The sequence below is a fragment of the Diadema antillarum genome, unplaced genomic scaffold (assembly GCF_040938485.1).
Source record: "Diadema antillarum isolate AM-2024a unplaced genomic scaffold, OU_Dant_1.0 seq00000674_RagTag, whole genome shotgun sequence".
NCBI classification, from domain to species: Eukaryota; Metazoa; Echinodermata; class Echinoidea; order Diadematoida; family Diadematidae; genus Diadema; species Diadema antillarum.
The window spans coordinates 87,491-106,262 of NW_027271580.1; the positions used below are offsets into that span (position 1 = coordinate 87,491).

Here is an 18,772-nt window from a genome sequence, read left to right on the forward strand (position 1 = left end):
AAATCATAACACTGGCTTACTACGATTTGTTTGGTCACATAGATAAATTCCAATGACTGCTGCTCTTGAATACAAAATATAATCTAGGACTTTCTTTTGTTTTTTCTGCATTATTCTATCACATGGTCCCTGCAGTACACTTTCATCACTACCCTCCCCAACTGATTATACCAGCCTAGCATTACCTCTCAATAATTAACCTCTCCATGCAATAAATAACAACCTACAGAAAGATCTAGTACAACAAATCACTTCAGGTTACAATTAATCATGACATACGGTGTAAACAATCTGTATATTGATAAATACTACAATTACTGCATATATTATTATTATTACTATCATCATTATTATTATTGTTATTATTGTGGTTATCATTAATAACTTTCAAGAATAAAGATAATAACTGTACTAGTAATAATAATGAAAATAGCCAAATAATAATCATAACAATAATAAAAATAATAATAAAAATAAAAGTACAATTTATAACAACATTAAAACAACAATTCATTCCCCCATATGGACAACTGTATTAAAAGTATTTACCAAGGTAGCCAAGAAATACAAGATATGAAGTGTATGTCTCACAATGAACCGGGTCCTGGTATATTGACATGCCACCTAGTTCTTTCTCTACTGTACAGATCTAAATGTCGCAATGGTTAGTTTCTATTTGCCTCATACAGAGTAGATCATAGGACAAAATATTTTAAAAATATTGATTTTCTTTTCAAGTTTTAATTTACACTATAAAAAGATTATTGGGTGGTTTGCAAATCACACAGAGCAACAGAAAGTCTTTGAGGCATGGGGGGGGACTTTTATTGCAGACCATCTCATGTACAGAACAGCTCTTTTGGTCCTACATTGTACAAGTCTGGTACAGAAACATAAAATTCAAACACAAAATTCTAAAATCCAATCAATCAAAAAGTCTTCATCTTTCAACTTAAGCTCTTCTTTCATCATAGTCTAAATATGTATCATTGTGTGGTTTCAAGGCTGTGATATACTGTTTGGGTTCCAAGAAACGTGCATACAGCGTCCACACACTATGACTTAATTCATGTGACTCATGAATTGTGCGGGACATGCCAAGGGAAAAACAATTTTCCTTCCCTGGTCTAGTGCATCAAAAGGAAGTCTCAATTAATGAAAAGGTCTTGAGTACTGGCTACCTCAACAGCATTGGCTAAAATACAGCAGCTCTGAAAGTCTCATGAATTCATACATTCCACGCAGGTGTGCAGAGCAGAATAGGCATGATATCTTAAAGTCTGCTGACTACACCGGATCATTCATATCAGGTATAAAACCAAGTTCTCTGGTATTAACCCATTAGTAACTGAACCACCCAAAACCGCCTGTCTGGTCACTCCCTAGAATGCCTCAAACTGCCTGTCCGCCTTTTCACAGTTTTATGCTTTACCATTTTTATTGTTTTCAGATAGAATATATTAAAACGTAATTTGGAAGAGGTCAAAGGTCAACAAGACAGAATTACATTGTACTTCTGTGACACACAAGTCTCTCGGTAAAGTCTTAAATAGGCTTTCCAACATACATAACTTAAAATAGACAAAAATAAACATGTGAGCTATTTTGCATGATTTAGAAAGTTGTCAAAATGAGAGTAAAATTGCTGTACCTTCTAGGGAACAATAGGCCATTACTTATCATGGAATCTTCAGTTGCTAAAGGGTTAATGCATGAGAATATGTGACTGAGTGACTTTATTTGAAATGCATATTCTTTTATTCTGGTGTTGGTTTAACTTGCTTCTGTCCCAAAACAAGGAATGCATTCAAGGCATAAAATTATTATCTAAAAAAATAGCAATCCTTAACTCTTATCAGCTGAAATACACTTATTACACTGTTACTACACTTTAACACATTTGTTTAGTGATAGCACCAATAAAATAACAAAATATCCCATTTACATGTGTACTTTCTGGTGTGTTTGGTCGTTTGTATCGTGTTGCTGTTGTGTTTTTTGGGGGGTTGCTTCCTGATTAGAAGAAACTTCCTTGTTTTGACAGTTCAAAGCCTTCAAAGAACTTGGGTCCTTCATAAGGGCCATTTTGTAAGCTACATGTAGGAATTGGGAGTAACTGCAGGTCTATGTTCAAATATAAATTAATGATTGTGCCTGAATATGTCTGAAGGGGGGAAAAAAAAGCAAAGCATCTCAGCCCTAACACTAAAGATGATACATTTGTAAGAGTACATGTCATCTAAAAGAAATACCAGATACAGATATACGGTAAGTTGAATCATGACACTCAGTTGCTATACAAACATTTAATTCAATGGCATGCAAAGTTTTAAAACAATGTCTCTGTGTAGAATAGCCAGAAAGAAACATTTCACTTGCCAGTTGCCAGAAGTCTACTAGTACTTGAAATTCAGGAATTTGTAAGATTTAGTTTGTATGTCTACACAACCGTTGTAGTTTGTACTGTTGCACTACAGGTGCGGTAGTAAGAAGTTTTGGGGTCTTTTTTTTTTTAGCATAGAAAATGCATTTTAGTAGAGAATGTTCTTAATGTATTTTCTATTACCAGTTGACAAGAATCAGTACCTTTCTGCTCTCTTCAAATGGTCAATGATGTAACAGATTGCAAAAAAGATTGTGAAGTTGGAAAGACTAATTCTGACTAATGGTTCAAGCATACATACCAGTATTTTTAAAAATTGGACGAGACAAATGAGGCAACATTATGTGACAGGTGAGATTGTGTTCACATCTGAAATGCCACTAACTGAATTGCTTGTTGCTTTGTACTTTCTAGTTTGTTGAACTGAAAGTGATTCTTTCATAAAATTTGTACATAGGGTGCCTATGCACTTAATATTTTCTGCAAAGACTAGTTTAAAGCCAAGATACATACACAAGAATAAACTATGAAACCGACTTTTGGGAGATTTAAAAAAATATATTTATCACATGGGGACATATACATCTATATAATGTATATATAGAGTGTTATCCCTGTTTGTAACATATTTTCAACAGGGTGCCTATTCAAGGCAAGGGCAGCTTCATTCATCATGAAAACAGTTAAAGCGCGACAAGTGTGCTTAGTCCCGCCTTTAAGGGGGAGTTTCTTGCAAACGCTAAGGGAAGTGAGGGTACTCTCGCACCCGATTGGGCCTTTTCATCAACAAATGAAATGGCCCCTGCTGCAATCAGGCACCCTGTCGCAAGCAGGGATGATTACTTTATATACAAATAGATAATTATTAGAGTCTTTTCGACTATATATAATAAACAGACTTGAAATGCAAAATTTGCTACCATGACTAGAATCTACACGTAGTTAGTCAACTTTGTGTTTTTTGAGGGGAAAAATATTTTTCTTTGCACTTGCAGGGCTAAACATACTAGAGGCCTAACTGATTCATTGACCCTCCCGCGATGAAAAATTTGAGACACCACTAGTACTTGTCTATGATTTTCCTCTAATTTCACAAATGTTTTATTGATTGATAAAAAAAGGAAACATTTGATGCTTTGAATAACTAAAGTTTACCCCTCTTCTGTTTCAATGAACCTTTAACGTTAGTAAATTTCTAATTTTTTTTTTAGCATCATTCATCATTGACAAGACTTTGAAGGTCAACCTTTTTGCATTGTTCTACTACTACAACTACAGTACTAGTATAACTAAATTTACACTTTGCACCAACCAAACATCATTAATATGGTCATCCTGATACACACTCTTACTAGTTTTAGCTCACCAACGCGATTTGCAGCATCCGGGACTACTGTCGGCATGTATTCTGCTGAGATTGCAGTAACTGGGCCAACCACATACCGCTTCATTGAACAGAGCTCCTTCCGTTTCATTGACACTTTCACTTGAATTCTGATACGCAAAAAACCCTAAAACCACGCAAACCAGTGCGACTTCTGGTCACATTAAACTCTACAATCGAACACAACGCTGGCTCATTAATATTTGTCGAAGATCTCAACCTTACCTTGTCACTGTTCGAACACAGATAGGATTCAGCAGGGCCGATATAGATGATAATGAGAAAACCGCGTCGAGGAGTACGAATGTCAAGCTAGTACCAAGTCTCCGTAGTCTGTACATGTATGCGTACGTCTCGCATCGATTGCAAGATCCGGATGAGGAGCGAAGAGGTGCATCGATACAATCAGAGCTCCTCTCTCGTTCGCATATCGACGGTTTATTATGGAAACCTGCTATGCTGATGCGACCTTCAGTGTGTGACTGTTTGCGTCCACTTGCTCTGGGTGCTGCTGGTTGGGTTGGTGCACGGCGCGGCGAACGAGCGCGGATCGCGCTCGGCGCAGGTCTGACACCAAAGAAATTGACGAAGTTCTTTTCCCCAAGGCAGACAATACAAACATGGACATCGACACCTTATGACAAACCGCTTATTGCTTGTCAATTAGAAGAAGGAAATTATAGACGCGTTACACAACCCAAAAAGGCTCGTCTCGAGTTACACACGTATGCTATCTTCAAGACCATGTTACCGGTAGAATACTCAGCACTTCTTTGCGGTGAAAAAAGAAAAAGAAAAAAAAGACTGAATTAGGCAAAGATGATGATGAAAAATTGGTCAAAAATAAAGACAACAACAACAACAACAAACCATTACGTCAAAATGTTGCAGACATAACTATTATTGTAGCAATTTTGTTCATTTGTTTGCTTGTTTAACCCTACAGACAATGGTGTGGTTCTGCTGCAATACAAAGTAATGCAATCAAAAGCCCTACTTGCAATTCTAAAACTGTCTTGTTCTTTTTTAGCTTTTTATCCAGGGACATAGTTTTGTTCAAAACAAAAATCGCTACGTGTCAATATGTTAGATCTCTGACTGTTTTTAATATGCTTATGCTTCTAACTCCTGAAGGTATTTTACATTATATGTCTTAATCTCATTTCAGTTATCTCCACAACTTCAAAGAACAAACTCTTTATGATAACTTTTTCATTCCATATGATTATCATTCCGTCTAGTTAAGTTCAGATAAGCCGCGGTCACATTGGCAAAAGATTGCGAAGTTTAAGTTCGCAATCTTTAAGATCTTGAAGTTTTGCCAGAGTGACTGCGGCTAAAACCTAGAGATGAATGAGAAACAAACTGAATAGCTACATCATAACAAGGAGTGAATATGCAATTACATCGATCATAATATATTAGACTAATTGAAACATTCAAACAAACGTCAGGAATAATCCAGGACAAAAGAACGAGCAACTCAATACAGATGAGGAATTAGATATGGCAGAAGATTCTATCCAAGACAAGAGGAAATGTACATTGATATGGGACGAAATTTACCATTGGGAGCAGCGATTTAAAGAATGTTTGAAATACATGTATCACATTTGATGCATATGTGTAGGTCAGTTTTTGTGTATCACAGAACATTATCATATAAAAATTTCGCAATAAAGCCTTAAATATACGGAGATATCACTCTTTCTCTCATCATAACTGTAGAAGGTTTAGTCTAGAAACATTTTTGTTATAATTATTGTTGACATTTTGTATACTTAACAATACTTAACATTGATAATACTGATTCAAATTTTTACATTGGTTGTTTTTATCCCTAATTCACATCTAAGAACTATTTTGAAGCACTAAAGCTGGATTTTTGTTTCATCTGAAAATGGTAAACGATGCCTTAAGAGTGCTGATGTAGTAATAATCGAGCCTTGCAGCTCTCAAGAAATTTTTGTGTGTGTGGAAAGTACTTTGGCGTAACTGAAGATGACTTCGTATGCCTATGTTCTTTAAGCAGATACATTTTAACGAGCTCGCAACAGGAAATGCCATTCATGTGTAACATTTGGTCTTACCAAGCCTTAATTCCGTGTGATTCAACATTAAATAGGAAACCAAAGTAGGCCAAGTACAAGCCTTAACATTGTATTGTATTGTATTGTATTGTATTGTATTGTATTGTATTGTATTGCATTGTATTGTATTGTATTGTATTGTATTGTATTGTATTGTATTGTATTGTATTTATTTTCCGTCATTAAAAAAGATATACAAACAAAGATATATCACATAAAATAGACCTTCAACGGAGGGATGACCATACTCGGCACTGTTATCGTAATAGCGCTGTTTTACAGAGGGGTCCCTTACAATCCATGAGAAATATTAACAAACAGTTTATAACAGAGAAATATTTCAGCTGTGAATTATGTACAATTATAAACTTCGATGATAAATATATATACACACACAAAACAGACATCTACGTAGCTACATAAGAAGAAAATACAAACATTCAGAGAAATATTTCAACTGTGAATTATATACAATTATAAACTTCGATGATAGAAAAAAATATAAACACAAAAAAAAACAGACATCTACGTTTATTCAACAGAGAAAGAAACTGAATGAGGAGTATACATCTACACGTTACATAAACGATAGTCACATAAAATCAGAAATGCAATTTTCTAATCCCTTTGAAAATATATCTGGACTTGAGGTCAATTTCAAGGTATAAGGCAGTGCATTGTATTGCATCGATCCCCTATAATATGTTGCTCTTTTACAATAATCAGAACGAGGCTTTGGGAGAAGGATGTTACCTTGAATATGAGTTCTCTTCGTAACGCATCACATCAACATGACTTCACCAACAGCATGACTGCATTGTATACTGCTATGGGATGTCACTGTGCATGTTGAAACTTCTCTTCAGCTGACACCCCCCCCCCCCACACACACACACACACAAACACGCACACACACACACGCAGAATAATAGTCGTATAATTCATATTCTCATTACTAGTTCATCTATCATAATATTTAATGATAGAATACTGATAATAATTTCTTCCATTTCAATGTGATAATTATGATATCTGTGTGTATCTAGACTTGTGATAAAAGATCAGTCAGTCGGAACCAATTGATTTCACTTGTGCAGAACAAATTTGACGAGCAAATTTACCAACACAACTTGATAGTTGCTCTCCGTGACACTGTGTCAATGTCAACATCGCGAGACAGTACTTTGGCTGGTGGACGAGGATGAGCAATGTCAATAATTCCTTTTACTTACAACATAGACAGCGCCACTTACGGCAAAAGACGTTCATGTCCAACTGACAAATATTTTTTCTTCTTTTTCTTTTTCTTCTTCTTCTTCTCGTTCCTCTTCCGCTTTACAATCAGTGTCCACTTACGACTCCTCTTCTTTCTTCATTTTCGTCTCTTCCTCCTAAATTTTCTCCTTCTTTTCCTTCTTCTTCTTCTTTTTATTCTTTTTCTTTTCATCTTGCCTTCATCATCCTCTTCCTTCTCAATGCTGTTGTTTTTCTTCTTCTTTTTCGTCCCTCTATTTCAGTATTCTTTCATTCTGCAATAATCATGTTACATAACGTTTGAATGCGTGAACGGGTGAGCATACGAACTCATCACAACTTATAATATTACAAATTATTCCTTACAGCAATAACAGTACAGTGTAGCAATGGTACTCGTTCATCCATTTCTTTGTCCGGAAAAATGTGTTACTCCATTTAGCATTTTCATTCATGTTCAAAATTGACTTTGATAAATATATAATGTAAAATCAGACCAAGAGATTGTAGGAGTTTATGGAATAATGTTGTAAGTCACAACCACATTATGCGAATTAGAACACGTGATAATGATGTCATAATTTTACAACTTTCTTGTCGTTACACAATAAACTACATAGCAACCAAATCCTTTATCTCATTTAAAGTCAGCATTTATTTGGTTGGTTATTGCAATGCAACGATAATTGTTTGATATGCAAACCATACCATGCCAGTTTGTGATGTTTTTTTTTTATTCCGTTACCACTCCTCAAAAAAAAAAAAAAAAATTATGTGCAAATTCGCCTGTATAGATTACTGCAAGGATTACTTAATAAAGATAGATGATCACCTCATGTGATTGGCGCTTGAAGCCGACACTAATACGGCTGGGTTTTTTTTTTTTAAAGAAACATGTGAAACTGGCATTCTTTTAATATTTTGACGATTTTTGTGATACAATGTACTGTAATTCAATTATACTCGCTTGTTTTTACCTGTGGTCATTGAAGCCAATGGACTTACATCCTTCATAATCATCCAGTCTTGATATACAATGTTACCGCCTGTGTAACATAACAACATCAGTTTACCTTTCACCTTTATACATACAATTATGAGATAAGAATATAATCTTGGACCTGAAATCGGCGCCACAGTACTAGTAGTAGCTTCAAAAGTTGCCATATTTTGAACAGGGTTAGTACAGAACAGCGCCATCACGTGAATGAGCATATAGTAAGCAATGGTAAGTCCCTGGACTATGGAGTTTTTGCAATACGTAAAAATAGCAAAGAAGCCTACATGCACATGATGAGTGTAGGAATATACTGCAGCGTTACTACGTACCTCTGCTTCCAACACGCGCAGTATTAATAATATTGTTGCAGCACCAATTGATTCACTATTATTGTCATCAATGATGACTGTCATGCAATGATCCTAGTGGTGACAAAATTATAGATCACTATTACAGATAGTAAAGTCTTTATTGTTATTGTTATTGTTATTGTTATTATGACTGTATCCTAGCAGCTATCATATAACTACTGTCATTATTGTAATTGTCATATAATTATTATCATCTCTGCCGTTTATTATGCTATCATCATTGTTATTATACTATCACTTCATCTGATACAACTGTACCTATAATTGTTCCTGCTACTGCTTTTATTTGGACTGATCCTTTATCTACAACAAAAGAAATATAAACACGCACACACGTACACGTACACACTCACACACACTCAAAGTTTCCCTCAATTGTCATCTCCAAATCTTTTATTCTTTCTAATGTGTAAATGTGATTATCAACTCAACACTTTCTTGAAGGATACGGGTCCGAAATGAACAGCGAACACTACAAGCATTTTTTTTTTCGTTTGCTCTTTGGCGAAGACATACTTTTCATAAAGAGTTGCAAACTCTTACTACAATATCGCTATTACAGGATACTGATGAATGCACTATGTATTGTTGTTTATATCAAGCCTTGACGTCTATTGCCATTACAATGATTGATATACTTCTTTTCGTCATGATCTATTCAAGTTTACCTAAAATGCACTTCACGCACATTAATCATCATTTCATTTTTTAATCTTTCTTCCACTTGGCACTGGTTAACGATTCTCAGTCTATTTTTATTCATTTCCCTTCCTCTTTGATCCCTTTTTCATCTATTGCCTTCTCATCTTCTCTCTCTCTCTCTCTCTCTCTCTCTCTCTCTCTCTCTCTTTCTCTCTTAAATCTAATAATACACTTATTCCTTCTTTATTCATTTATGCACTGTAAAAACATCGGTGTTAGATTTAACACCATGGGTGTCAAATATAACACCGATCAAGTGTTAATAGAGGACCACACCCACAGGTGTAGAAAATGCACTGTGATGGTGTTGAAAAGTGTTCACCTGACACTTCGTGGTGTTAATTTGACACTGTATCTGGTGATATTTTGACACTGTACTGGTGTTAATTAAAAAATGACACCACATGGTGTTGATTTGATATTTGTTGGTGTTAACATCAATGGTTTAACACCCGTCCCGCTTCAATAAGGGACCACACCAGCTGGTGTTACTGTGGTGTAAATTTATTTTCACATTTTTCAAAAATCTAGTATTTAAATGTAAAATTCTTGATCGTCTTGTTTAAATTAAAAATCAACAAGAAGTGCAGTTACTAAGAAACTCTTCAAAAAACAGTTTTATATTTGGAAATGACACCCGGAGGTGTTAATTTAACACCATAAATGAGCACCGAAAATTTAACACCAGCTCGGTGTTCACTATTCAACACCGGACTTTTTGCAGTGTGTATTGCATATTACCACACTGCAAAAAGTCCGGTGTTAAATATGAAACACCGAGCTGGTGTTAAATTTCCGGTGCTCATTTGTGGAGTTAGATTAACACCTCCGGGTGTCACTTCAAAATATAAAAATTTTTTTTGAATAGTTTCTTAGTTACTGTTCTTGTTGATTTTGAACTTCAACAAGACGATCATGAATTCTCCGATAAAATATACTTGATTTTGGAAAAAATTGTGTGGACACATTTACACCACTGTAACACCAGTTGGTGTGGTCTCCTATTGAAGCTGGGCGGGTGTTATACCATTGACATTAACACCAGCAATATTAAATCAGCACCATGCGGTGTCATTGTTGAATTAACACCACAGCAGTGTCAAAATATCACCAGTTACAGTGTTAAGTTAACACCACGAAGTGCCAGATGAACACTTTTCATCACCATCACAACATATTTTCTACACCTGTGGGTGTGGTCCTCTATTGACACTTGATTCTAACACCGATGTTTTTGCAGTGTATAAATTCACCAAATGTGTTCGTTTGCAATATTGTTCATTCATAATTCAGTCTTCCTTCGGTTATCGTTGTATCCATTCTAATTATTCAATTGATCAGTTCTTTTTGGTCTATTCAGTTTTGCAGCACTTCATGGGAAAAATATAGGTTTTCCAAGGAAGCATTTTTGCAAGGGACCACACAAAAATTTAGATCAAGGCTGTAGTACATGACACTCAAGAGGAAAATACTGTGTTGGAAAAGAAAAGACAGGTCAGTCTGTCTGTCCGGTGCAGTCTTTGAGACAACGACATAAAAAGGTGATGCAAACTTATAGTTTATGATAGTCATACGGAAGAGTAAAGGAAGAAATGAGTCTGAAGCCACGTATGACACTTCATCGCCTGTTACTCAATCATTTCAAAAATCCGGTGTGTTGCCATGGCAACAATGACGCTGAGCGTGACTGTATCGCAATTGTCATTGTGTTTCATGCGGAGTTGTGGTCTGAGAAGGGCAAGAAGAGCAGACAGAAATTTGAGACAGGGCGGGGAACACCGCGATGATTGAAATTTGACCAAAAGTATGAGTGGAAATATCCCATTACGGCCAAAAACGATGTCTGGAGCAGACCCGTGTTAGAAGGTTCAAGTTTCCCTCATGCCTGGTTCGAAACCTTTCTATGCCTTACACACTTCTCACGTCCTTCACGTAAAGATGACTGGGGACCAAGTTTATATCTAATGGTTAACAAATCACAATGATTATCTACCTTGTTCCAATGTTTACGCTGTTAACAAAAAGAACTATAGACGTGACAAAATAGTGTTCAACAAACATTCTTTTCCAAGACCTGCTGACAGAACCACCAAATATCAGCACACTTTCTGCTGAGCTGCATGTAGACCATCTCACACTTCATTAGGAGCGGTTACTTTTCTTGGATTTCAATTAGATTGACGTCATACGGAGTACTTGCTCATTAAGGAGTGACAATATGAGAAATAAGTTATTTACTCACACATCCACACACGCGAGCGCATAGGACCCACACACACACACACACACACACACACACGCACACACACGTATATAATATTCTTGTCTGGCCAGGAATGTGGATGCAAAAACCAATCATTTAAATTCCAAAACAATATTATAACGAAGTCGTTTTGAAAAGAATATAATTTGAATTTAAACATGAATTCATTTCTGCAACTTTTGCAAGAACACAATTATAGAAACGAAAATACACCAGTGATAATATAGTATAAGAAAATAATATAGGTAAAATTAAGTTTTCTACAAGACTGAGAAAAGTGAAACATTACGAACATGCAATTCGTGTATTCTCGACTGTGGTGCACTACTGTATGATAGATTGTATGCAGATCCCCGACTGTGTTGTCAGTCTGGATGCGGTATAGAGAACACCACCGCTCTGCAAAATTCACTCAGCCTCGAACCTAACATTTGTAGATATACATGTAGTCAGGTTGCCAAAGTCAGATTTTTGATCTAACCTTGTTTAACGGTCGGCACAATATTCATGTTGTTGGGAGTTTTTTTTAAATGTTTTTATACTATTTCGAAGGCGCTGAATCACAATGTGGATGAATCAACTCTTGCATTCCTGACGGTTTTGAAATATCCAAAATGGCTGCCAAAATTTAAATCATCGTGATTTTTTTTAAATTCTTGTATGGGGAGTCTCCTTGCCCAGACAAGTCAATGCTATATAACACACTTGATTTACTAAAACATTAATGACACTTGGTCCTCACTATAACAAGGTTGCCCTGTACTGGCAGGCCCCTTCGAAAGAACAGTGCAAACCCTGAAGAGGCTACCCTGATGGGTAAATAAGCCCATAACTATTATTATTATCACCATAACAACCATAATCTCTACGTTACGGTTATCATTATGACATCATCATCGTCACCATCGACCCTGTTCGTCTATAATCTTCCACATGATAAGTGACTGCTACAGTGGCTGAGGTGGAAGATATCCCTTTCACTAAACTAACAGGCCTACTTCCCGTGAAACTTGCTTTCTGATAGATCCAATAAACACAAAGTACAGTTCTCGTCTGTATACCATGTAGCCCTAATGTCTGCATAGTTTCAGACCAAAATTAAGCACCTGAGTGAAATCTAGTACGGCGCATTGTGGTAGTCCCGTTGCATAATTTCGAGGAAAAACTTAATTTCCAAAGAGTTCTCATGACGTAAAGGCCAGGTGAGAGAAAGATTATTGAATCGAAGATGCTATAATATAGATACCCTATATATACAGCGACATCATAAATTCCGTGTTCGCTGAATTCGACATTTGACTTCGTCTTAATCGACAATCAGTCCCTATATGCATGATGCGTGGTCCGACATGGATTTTTGTCCATTTTGTTGTTGTCGTTGGTGTAAGTAATGGAAATTAGAGCTAATGAATGCATGGAGAAATTTACGTAGGCCTACATTCCTGTATAGGCGACTAACCATATTAATGAGAGAAGCTCGCTATTATAAGAGAATAATGAGTGTAAACAAATCGAAGAAATCACATCTATTGTCCGAGGTGACGATGTATAGTCTTGCTACGCACGTTGTCATCTTAATCATGTCTACAGAATTATGGTGCAGAAGAGATGCATATAGAGACTGTAGAAGGGAGAGAGAGAAAAAAAGATCACGCTTGTTGATATTCCATGAATTGGAGGTTGTATAAGTAAAGATGCCTCGTACGTAAAATGATACGGGAACGTGGTTTACCCCCCCCCCCCCCCCCCCAAAAAAAAAAAAAAATGGCTCCATTTTGCACATCACAATAATGCTTTTTAGCTTATGAGAAATTAAAAATTAAGGAAATCCTTTTGCACTGAGGTAAAAGGATGAAATGTCGATGATATAATACATAATCCCCGGCAGCGTACAGTAAATTATTGCACTGTTTCCGCTTTGTAATAGGCAGATCTTTAGGATTATACGTGGACGCTCAAAATGGCCGAATGATAAACATAGCACGACGAAATGGAAATTGAATGAAAATTTAGTCAGCGATCACTCTATGAGCAAAATCGGGTGTGAAATCCATTAGACTTTATGAGCTTGGCGAGCTCATAAAGTCATAAAGAACTTATTTCAAAAGGAAAAAAAAAAACCAAGTGAGGGTCCATTAAAAAGCAGAGCTTGTACACGTGAACATCACATAGAGTCGGCGCAAAAACTTGCAGAAAGTAATTAAAAGTCAGGACAGACAGAACAGAAAAATCATCAGCAAAAAATGAAGGAGCTACAGCCTTCTTTATGCCTTCTTTCCAAAATGTTTCCTGCGACGACACATTTTTCGCTTCTGTACATCTTGGCAAAAAGAACAACAACAGCAACAAAAACAACAACAACAACTACAACAATATATCGAAACATACAAACAAAGAAACAAAAAAAAATCAAATGTTAAAACAGTGAGTTTCCCCGGAACGCCGATATGTGTGACGTCATTACTTCCAGGGTTGGTCCTCCGCGGCGCCAGTATAAAGTTGGCTCTGCTGTCCGGTGGTGGGATCACACATGGTTTGAGACATCTGGGATGGCGTCAGCTCCCGCATCTTGGCTCCGCACGTTTGACATCATGTGCAGATAAACCCAGTAGCCTGCATCAGTGTACATGGCGGTGAGTTCGGTGTCTAGTGTTCAAACACACATTTTTTGTTGTTGCTGTTGTGCAATTATTATTGTAATATCCATTCTTGTATATAGCGCGTTGTTGTTATTGATTTGTTTGTTTGTCTTTCTCATTAATAACTGTTCCTAACGGTGTCTATAAGATATTCAAATACATTTTTGTTGTTGCTGTTTTGCAATAATTATTGTAAAATCCATTCTGGTATAGCTCGCTGCTGTTACCGAATTATTGTTTGTTTGTTTTTCCAAACTGTTTTCCAAGTATAAATGACCTAAATAGAAATTAGAAAAAAAGTGCAATTTGTTTCTCATCAATCGTACAGTTCAGTTTCATTTGACTCGTATATAGAGATCATTTTATATACGATAAAGGCGAAGGAAATCGTGTTTTGTGTGAAATATTAAATGTGTGATTTGATAAACCCACAAGTGTGAATAGAAATTTGCTGAATTCACACATAATGTTTTGAGATTTCATTCATTTAAGTTTCAGTATATCATGATTCTGTGTGCATCAATAGCACTGTGCTTTTTACCATCTTATAAATTCTTGTTTGCAGTTGCAAACAAAGCATAGTTATCCTGTGTGAATTCTACACGCAATATCATGGACTATCTATACTAATATATTCTATAAAGGAAACATATTGTTAAAACAATTATTCCTGTCAACATTACTACCATTTTTTTTTGCTGTACTCATTGCAGCCTGCCTGACTATTTGCAATTGAATGGCATTTTTATGTGCCCAGTCCTTTCACAGAAGGTAACCCAGCAGCTTGCCTTGAATGGGTTTACCCAATATTGTCTGTTTAAATCGATTGGGTGCATAGTACAAAACGTGATGTACGCATGTTTCTTCATGACAACCTTTAGCCAACAGCTGTTTTCTGGTATACCTGTAGTTGGGGTTCTGTTATGACAATCTGATGACGATCCCATCCACTTTGCGTAAACCAGATGTTGCTAAGTCGGGCAAGTCCAGGGGTTGCCCTTGGGTACCCTAACCTTTGTTTCTAAAATATTCATTGAAGGGGACACAAATTTTACGTAATGTGTATATTCTTGAAGAATTATAATTCCTACTTGAAGAACAGGTGGCCATAATGGCATACAATGAATGGGTCAATGTTCTAGATAATGAAGGGAGCTGTTCCCGTGACAACCGGATTTTACACGTAATGTGTATAATATTGTGCATTAAGTGCTTGCCTACGTGCGTTTGCCTTGGTCTCAATTTGCTCGCATCGTATACCATTTACGCATGCAATTACATTTTAATTGGGAAAGCCCTTCATCCCAAAAGCTGCATTTGCAGGTGATTTTTACACGTTTTTACCAAAGAATTGAGGTCGTAAAGAGCACACTGCCACAAAGTGGGGTTGTATACTAGGTTATGACGGTTATATGCTGATAATTCATTTATTTATACATTTCTATCAATTGTTGCAATTTTGACAGTTTGAATACCGTACTATTGTACATAAACAAGACATAAACAATATTGTTTTCAAAAAAAAAAGGACCCATGTAAAGCAAAATTGCTGTGCCGTGACAACACTTTTTTTCTTCTGAATTTCGCAAAGAAAGAGAGTAATAAAATGCAATAAAGATACGAGCGTTGGTGCAAAGGGGGAAGGAAGCAGGAAAAAGGAAATACAAAAAAAATATAAAGTGTATTTCTTTATCATAAGGGCCTGTGGCTATCAAAAATCTATAAAACGCGACAAGTAACCTGGTCTGTCCATGTTAATGCGTTCACCACTAAGTCTAGAAATGGTATAAAACACAGTGTTCAACAGAATTTTAAAGCTGTTATTTTCTTCTTTCATCAAAATTAGGCCATTTATTTGAAAACAACAAAGTTTCAATGAGCATTGATGATTTGACCTTCATAATATGTGAGTACGTCGATTTCTGTTCAGCGTTACATACGTTCTTCACCCAAAACGTTTAATATATTGCTTATCTGAAGTGATTTTGGGGCAAAGTTATATCTCACTAAAGTGTTCTAGAAGATCATATTGTATTGACGGTAATGCACACTGGAAACAGAAAATAAAGCGATCATCCCTAAAAAGTACCTTTAGCTTTGAAAACGTCTCATCAATAAGATATGAGGGGAAATATGGAATGCAAATTGGTTTGTTTACGGTGTAGAGTAGCTCATTCAGAAGATAACCGGAAAACGGACCCCCCCCCCCCCACACACACACACATTTGATATGTCATATATTTATATAAAAAATCACAAGGCTGTTCTCTTATGAACGCAGACTGTAACAATCATGTTCCTTGAAAACCTACATCCGTTATTAATGAAACATGATCGGAAATATGGAATACAAATTAATTTGTTTACGGTAGTAGCTCTTTTCGACGATGATTGGGAAACGGACCCAACTAAACATATTAGAGTCGCTTGCTCGAGCTTTCATATTCCGTATAGCCGGGGAAGTCCACTTTGGCATCGCGTTTCAAAAGCATGTAATTGCTAGCAAATTGGAATCGCGGATCGTGTCTGTACTACGGTGTAATGAAGAACGAAACGTCTCGCCACCAAAGCTATTACTACCCTTGTCGTTACCATTGTAATTATCATTACTTTAATTATCAACGAAATTGCCGTGGGACGAATCTGGTGCTTGTAGCTCTTCTCGGCTTCGAATAGGCTAAGTATGAATGTAGCATCACGTTTAGTGTATCTGACCTTTTTATTTTGATGTGATTTTTTTTATTCTTTCCCTTGGATCAGATGTAGAAATCTATAGTGTTTTTATCAGACGAGTTGCAATAAGTGAAGAAGTATCAATCGGTATGTGTTTTCTAAATTCGAGAATGAAGGAAAAGGGTGTCATTAACGAAATTATAGATAAAGATTTGTTAAATTGTGTGATTAAGAAGGAAATTCCCGAGGAGCAATGGTAACAGGATATTTGATCTTTGACATAATGCTCCATGGCTGAATACAACAAATGAGGAAAGGAGACCTAAACGCAAAATTAAATTGCACCATCTGAAAGTCTTAATCCCCATTACACATTAATTATGCCTATACTGGCGCTATGATTCCTCAAATTACTCCCCTACCCACCCCCTCCCCCCCCCCCAAAAAAAAGCAAAGCGGTAACATTTCCACACAAAGCTGTCAAAATTATGGCCTGCTCGTTTCAACAGGGGATTGCTGATAACCGGCTATTTTACATGATAAGAAACCATTTCCAAAATGAGCGTAAAATGCTAACTGTTTAAAAAAAATAGCAGTGCAGGATACTTGTACAGTACACACAATAGGTTATTCAAAGCGGAGTAGCAAAAGATAACTCAACCCTGATTGTTGAACAGGCTCTGTCCTATACCATCGTTGTGGAAAAGTAAGAGTTAGAGTAAATTTAGGAAGTAAGATGGCGTTTGTTTCCATATGATAATCAACTCGTCATTATCTTTTAGAAATGTCCGTTTATCATTTAAACAGAATTTAATGGAAGCAAGTTCTGCGTTCTCCGACGCGCGAGGGACCACGGTCAGTACCTCTACTGAAGATAGCAACCTATCAAATACTGTCGGGCCTACGACCATTGGCTATGGTATCTTTATTGTCATCATCATCGCTGGAAATCTACTTGTTCTGGTGTCATACTATCGCGACAGGGAACTCAAGAAGCGTGGCGCGAACGTCATCATTTTCAACCTTGCCATCGCGGACTTTCTGGTCGGGGTATTTTCCCTTACGATCAACCTGTCAAGGATCGTGAGTGGTCGATGGCTGTTCGGTGAGGTTGTCTGCAAATTCTTCTGCATGGGGGACTACGTCCTTGTCAATTTCTCCGGAGCCATGATTGTATTCATCAGCCTTGATCGATACTGGCTGGTCACAAAGCACATCAAGTATCGCGTCTTTATGTCAAGGAGGCGAGTGAGACTTGCGATAGGTCTCATCTGGACTGGGATAGCCTCGTTTTGGTGCCTCGTCGTGTTTGGATGGCCCATATTTGGAGTTTCGGAAAGCGACGTAGACTATTCGCGGGACTGTTTTCTACCATACTTGGACGATCCTTCTGCAACCGTGTCTACCAGCGCTATAATGTTCTTGATTCCGTACGCGGGCGTGGTTGTCCTAAACGTTCTCATCTTTGCTAACATCAGAAAGCAGATGGCGCTATTTAACAGATACAAAATCACGCACTCTTCACAAAGTCGTCAAGCAAACCAGGAACCTTCTTGTACAGTCGGCACTGAGTGTCACAGAGAAGATTCTAATTCAAGGACTGTCTGCCCATCTACCAAAGGCGAAGCGACAGACGACCGGCAACCTAAGGTCTTCACAATCTCGCAGACTATGGTCTGTACTGGTCGCGACGACACCAACTTGGGAACAACGCAGTCCGGAGCCCGACTTCGAGCCAGCATCAAGCTAGCGTCCAGGCTTGCCTTGTTGGTTGCAGTGTTTGGTGCCTGCCTTCTACCCTACGAGCTGCTCTCTATTGTCAACGCGTTCTGTAGCAGCGGTTGTGTTGATCAACTAGCGTGGGACGTGGCGGAGAACATGTTGTGGGCCAATTCTGCCATCAATCCTGTGCTATATGCCCTAACCGATCCACGGTTCCGACGGAACGTCAAAGAACTTCTGAAATGTCAACACAAGGGTCGGACGATCTCAAAAACCTTCTTAACGACGTAG

The 18,772-nt window shown here is 37.2% G+C and overlaps 1 protein-coding gene across 1 annotated transcript; it reads left to right on the forward strand.

Annotated features, from left to right (window-relative positions):
• Nucleotides 1-17,572: 17,572 nt before the first annotated feature.
• Nucleotides 17,573-18,772, forward strand: LOC139736909 (histamine H3 receptor-like). Its single transcript, XM_071647584.1, has one exon. It carries the CDS (start codon nt 17,573-17,575, stop codon nt 18,770-18,772), a length of 1,200 nt encoding a protein of 399 aa, XP_071503685.1.

Excerpts from the sequence above, each read along its gene's own strand:
- LOC139736909 (XM_071647584.1), top strand. The coding sequence starts at position 17,573 with ATGGAAGCAAGTTCTGCGTTCTCCGACGCGCGAGGGACCACGGTCAGT.